Consider the following 6,000-nt stretch of genomic DNA (forward strand, 5'->3'; position numbering starts at 1 on the left):
ACCCCCTAGTACACCCTCTTAACTTCAATGCTTCATCTTCATCTTTTAGTCGGCAAAACTAAAAAAGCCGTGCTATACGGCAATGTAAGTCTCATGTATGTATCTTTAGTAGATTTATCATGGTAGCCATCGCAATTTGAGTAATTTTCAGCCAGAATTTGTTTGATTTTTGAGGGTCTAGGAGGGGGGTCCCAGAACTCCATTACGAAAAATAGCTGGAGGGTTTTAATTATATGGCTGTTCATAGTTCAACATACCTATCACATATACAAAGTATGAGCCGATTTGGCCGACCCCCATCTTCCCACCTCTGCCTGGTTTTGCCTGGTTTTCTCGTGCAATGACTCTTAAGTCCACAGTATAAACAATGTCTTTATGAGACCTCTTCAGTCTTGCTGTTTGACAACAGTAGGTAAGAGGAGCTAGAGTCCACTGCAGAGCAGTAGACACAATCTAGTGGTTAATCACAGTACAGAGAACAGCTTGGCAGGAGGACCTGTTTACATCTTATAGAAAGACAAGCTTTCAACCAAATCCATTACCAGTGCTTTCCCCCAAATAAAGTTGCAGTGAGATGAATGGAATATGTACCAAATATAACTTCAAAAAAGGAAGTAACAATCATGCTATACATACACACATACATACAATGATGTTAAACTTAAACATTTATGTATTTGTCAACTGCCATATCCTCCTTTAAAATGTAAGTTTTCCTAGGTAGACATGTGATTAGGGACTTGTGTGTTTCTACAGAGTGGGAGAAGACGGAGGCCCAACAGCAGAGAGAGAAACGCCTGCTGGAAGAGCTGGTTTACCTGGTCAACAAGAGAGACGAGCTTGTACAGAAGCTGGATGAACAGGAGAGAGTGTAAGTAGTGGTGTGCTGTTGGCATTACAGTAATGTTACATTAATCTACAGTATGATAAAGGAGTCTTCCAGTTTATTGAGTTTTGATAATGGAAAGGTCTGATGTTGGTTGGAAATGGGAAAGTATTAGTTGGTACATGGCGCCCACTGCAGTCGTCACTCAGCTGTGGTGACTGATTACCTAAACCCTAACACTTCTCCTCAATGTTTACACTGTCTGAACCCTCCCCTTCTCTCCTTCCTGTTATCAATATCTGCCAGTAGGTGAACATTATTTTGGCAGTGCCAGCATGGCTACCATGTACCAGATGTAGATCAGATTCTGTTCTGTGCACAAATTTTAACACACACAGTAAGGTAGGTGTCAAGAAAGATGTAGAGGTGTAATAGATGTAGACACAAACAGAGTAAGGTCAGGGTCAGACAGTTGAATGTACGATTCTCCCACACACTTGCTGACATCACAGTTTCTCTCCACAGGGCTGTTGAAGAGGAGGAACATGTGACGACTACTCTAGAGAGAAACAAGGGCAATCTCGTGAAGGAAGAGAAGAACTGTGTCATACAGTGAAGCTGTAGATGGCTGCTAGGGACTCCACTCACTGAAGAAAGATATATAACTCAAACAGCTTGTTGTTGCTTTGTTGCCCCAGAGTGATGATGAAGATATTTTGTAGATTGATCATGTTTTGATAACTAGTGTTAACTGATATGGTTTGTTATCTGGCTATAAGATTGCTTGTGCAACAACTCATCAGTGATGTACACTGAGTGTTGAAGGGTTTCTATAATCATTCAGATAGATGGAATTCTATAGTCTTTATTAACATAGCATTCATGGTACCACTTGAAATGTAAAAAGGCCCAGACATATCCTTTCTAATATGTGTGGCTTTATTGACTTGTAACATTCTTACCTTGCTGTTGCCATCCACTCACCAGTGGTAGAAAGTTCCCATGACCTGACACTGACTCCACTTTTGTTCAACATGATGTTTATGTTTGAAACTCATGTCAGACTCTAAACAAAGCACTTGTATGTACTATTTACGCAGAGAATATGTTCCTGTATTTGTTCTTGTTTCTGTTTGTTTTTAATGTTTGTTCTGTAAAAAAAGATCTGTCCTTCCCCTGTGTTTGCATGACCACTTGTTGAAGGTGTCTTTATTGAGAACACTAGTATCACCAGGTGCAACAATAACAGTCATGAGGAATTTACTCATTGATGTATATATTTATAGGTTGTTGTTTATGTAACAAATGTGTTGAACTGTACGCTTTTAAAAGCGTGTACTGCTGAACAGACTGTGAGCCAGTACAATGTATAATGTAACTAGTTATTTGGATTTCGATATCAACAGAAATATGAGAGTGCCCTTGTCCGTTGCCACTAATTTGTACTGTCTCCAGTGTTTTACTCAGTGATATTGTACTACTCTTCTCTGTCAGCATATCAATTTTACAGTGTTGTAATGAAAGGATAATTGAGATACTGAAGTTAGATGTGCATGCTTATTCCCTAACCCTAAGAGATACATGTATTAAGTGTTGAGATGGCAAAAGTTGTGAGATGAGCTGCTTAAACTTAATGCCTTGATGCTAGTGTCAGAGGAAGCCTTGCTCAGAGGAATTGCAATGAGCTGATACTCTTTTGAAAATAGAAAGCTCAGTGAAACTATTGTTGCTGTATAATGATAAATGCTTAGTATGTTTTATAACTTTACAGGAAATGTTCCAGAGACATAATGACCTGGTTTACCAGCGAATGCCTTTAGAGAAAGTTTATCATTCAGTGCCTTTATGGTAGAAAGAGATGATAAAGACAATATCATAGTATAACTATCAATACTTCTGAGCCTTCTCATGGTTGCTCCATTTTATCCATACATGATTATTTGGCCTAATCTCCAAGTAGATCTATAGGTTGCGAAGACCGTATCAAACTGGCAGAAAAAGTGCGTTTTATACAAGCTCCTTCTTCCATTTGGATACAGTCTTTGCAATCCATTGGGATGGTTGGAGGCTATATTTGGCCCTCCTCAAACTCATCTCAAGAAGAGGAGCTTGGCCACACTGTACCCGATTGTGAAAAGAGCTTTGAAACCTTTGGCTTGTACAGAGACAGGCTTGCATTTTTTTCTGACAACTGCTTGACAGCTAGGAAGGGAATATCTGTTATAGAGAGGGATTCATGTTTCTCTTGGCATTCTAACTCTGTGCAGGTGAGCCCGGTAAGTGGGTGGGCCTGGCCCAGAAGGTGTAGCCTTACCTGTTCTCACGCCCCAGCCTGATAATCAGTCCCTGCTGCTGCTTCTCTGTACACCCGGGCTGTGGGAGGGCAGCTAGTGTTTGTACAGAAACTTAGCTGATGGTAGAAGACCTCAGGAGGTTAGGTATTGCTTAAGATAGCTGCTGCTTATGAGGGGAAACAGATAATTGTGGATAACAGTTTGATCCATACTCCCGGACCATTAGATTTACAGAACCAAGGTTGACTTTGAAATGCACTCACTTGAAGTCTGAGCATTTCCATGTTTTTTAACAACATGCTTCTTTCCTTACATTTTAGATATATAGATATATATATTTCTGAATGACATGCTGCTCATCCTGAAGCGCTATTCGCCAAAGTGGTTTCATTCAATTGAAGGAGGCATATTACTAAATGCTGTAGCTGCGCATGTAGGTGTTCTGTCCACTCGTGTAACATTTGAAATTTACATATTATTAAAACAGCTGTATGATTGAAGTACATGTAACTGAATAGTGTATTTTAGTTTATATGTCCACCTTTAGAATAACCTAGTGCCTCGCAGTTGTCATGACCTCTTTACCCGGGTTGTTCAGTGATGATAGAGCCTCTGCTGTGTTTAACGTAGATCACTCAGCAAAGAAACACAGTTTGCTTGCGTTTTGCAGAAGAGCCAGTGTGGAGAGCCCTTCTGTCCTTCTCCACTGCCTGTTGGGAGTGTGCTTGTTAGTGCTGAAGGGTCATTGTTAGCCATGTAGCACACAGCCCACAGCAGGCAACTTCTGCTGCAAGATTCTCCAGCAGACCACACTAACTGTACATTACTGTGTTTCATGTTTTTTGTTGTATGAAGAAAACTAATTTCTTAAGTTTGTTTCTGTGGAGTAAAGTGTGCATTTGTAATTATCGTTATTTGCACCGATAGAAACATGGCAAGGAAGTAGTTAAGTTGACTTACATTTCTGTTGTGATATTGAATGATGTTGAATATTGTATAGTTTCATGGATTGTTGCAATATGCTGGTGCAAGACACATTTCCTTATGCTTGGCATGGGGATACAGTTGTATATGAAAGCATATACTTGTATTTAAATGAAGGGATACTGGTACATATGACTTTTCATCTAGAACACACCACATAGAAATGGGAGTATTCGTTTTTGAAACAAGCTTGCATAGTCTCTAAACAATACCCTCCAAAACATGTAGATATAATCATTTCAAAGCTTGGATGGTTTCATTTTGAAGTATGAATATTCCTTCAGTGGACTTGAAGTATTCTCCGCTTTCTTTCCACCTGTGAAAGAACACACAGCACTTTTTGAGAACTCTGTATTTGTTTTATTCCATTTCTAGGTTGTCATAACTGGGTGTATGTTGCTACCACAATATTTCATCGGCTACATGATTAACTAGTCCACATAATTACACATTGTGTTAGATTTACCAAGTGCTATTTATTTGTAAGTATAGCTTCTAACAGATTGATGTTTTATTGATTTGTTCATTAGTTTGATCTGAACGTTGTAATTGTCAGACAAGTAGATCTACTTGATCAAGGAGGAAAACATTAATGTTAAGGAAAACTAAAGGAATTAAAAGGGCCAATATTCCCAAGGAAATGGAAGATGGTCTCCACATAGTCCTAACTTTTATGTATTTCAGTTCATCTGGTCTAAGTATATGTTGGCACCAATATATAGAGTAATCACTTTTCATGACTCACACGGGATCCCAAAAGAGTGGATATAGTGAAGAATAAATTTTTTGTGTTTGTCAAGTTTACGAGGTGGGACATCCAGACTCCATTTTTCCTAGTCAGCTACTTAAAACAACAGTTGACAGGTGTGGATTAGTCTTGGCGTGGGTGCTTGATACTACCTGCCGTTGTAGAGCCTCAAAATTACATGTTCAACAACAACACCGAATTGTCTTCATGTCTAACATCATCCTCGTATACATTATAGACAATCAGAAAACGAAGTACAAACACTGCCATTTGTAAAGAGGATACACTGACTTAACAACACATGTAGAGGCTGGGCACCCCTTGTACCAACAGCGATACCTGTGGTCATGCCTACTTAAGTAGAAATACATGTACTAGGAAGTTTTTCACATTGAAGGTTTTATAGCATATGCACTTGCAGCACTTTGTTTATCTCCTTGTAACGTATACCAAGGACATTATAAGTGCATCCAGTAGGATAACAGCAACCCAACATGGTGAAAGTCGCCATTTCACTGCCTCTGAATTAGTAGCATAACTTGGTCTGAACTAGGTTGCTGTGAAAAGGACATATTGACCAGTTGTCATGAAGTTCGTGATTAAAAGATTCAAACGCGAACGTCAACATATTTCGACTATCTGTCGACGGCTATAATACGCGAATAGACTCGATGGTGGTAGGTGTCGTTAAAAAACAAAACCATGTCCAGACATGGAACTATTTAACTTGGGAAGTTACATGTACATGTATTGTCTAATTCTATCTTTACTTGGATTAAAATATGAATAGCCAGATTGAATCGTGCTTTAGTGGCCCGCCCAATATCCGACGCCAGCTCCATTTCAGTCACGGACAGCGGAGTTTACGTTACACAGACTAAAATACTAGTATGAACAAATCATGCAGTTTCCCGACTATAAATGGCTCCAGTCTTGATCGGCCTCTTAACGCACGGTTGCACCGGTGCTGCAGGAACCTTTCAGTCCTTTCTGTGCACCGCTGATGTCCTGATGCGATTATGTTCAGCCTTGTCATATCTGCTGAATACAAACAGAAAACAAAGTTAAAACATGAACATGCACACCTTATCTTTTCCTATTATAGAATATTCTATACTCTCCTAACGAACTGTTGATAGTAAATCAGA

General features: G+C 39.4%; 1 protein-coding gene across 3 annotated transcripts in view; it reads left to right on the plus strand.

The window, feature by feature from the left end:
• The window catches only part of LOC136433333 (EH domain-binding protein 1-like), a 40,168-nt gene extending 35,418 nt beyond the window's left edge, over positions 1-4,750 (plus strand). For all 3 annotated transcript variants that reach the window (XM_066425427.1, XM_066425426.1, XM_066425428.1), the window contains 2 exons: positions 757-871; positions 1,352-4,750. In XM_066425427.1, the coding sequence (XP_066281524.1) occupies positions 757-871; positions 1,352-1,442 (206 nt within the window). In that variant the 3' untranslated portion in view covers positions 1,443-4,750. The remainder of the gene's footprint in view (positions 1-756; positions 872-1,351) is intronic.
• Positions 4,751-6,000: the final 1,250 nt, after the last annotated feature.

This window comes from Branchiostoma lanceolatum, chromosome 4 (assembly GCF_035083965.1).
Source record: "Branchiostoma lanceolatum isolate klBraLanc5 chromosome 4, klBraLanc5.hap2, whole genome shotgun sequence".
Taxonomy (NCBI): domain Eukaryota; kingdom Metazoa; phylum Chordata; class Leptocardii; order Amphioxiformes; family Branchiostomatidae; genus Branchiostoma; species Branchiostoma lanceolatum.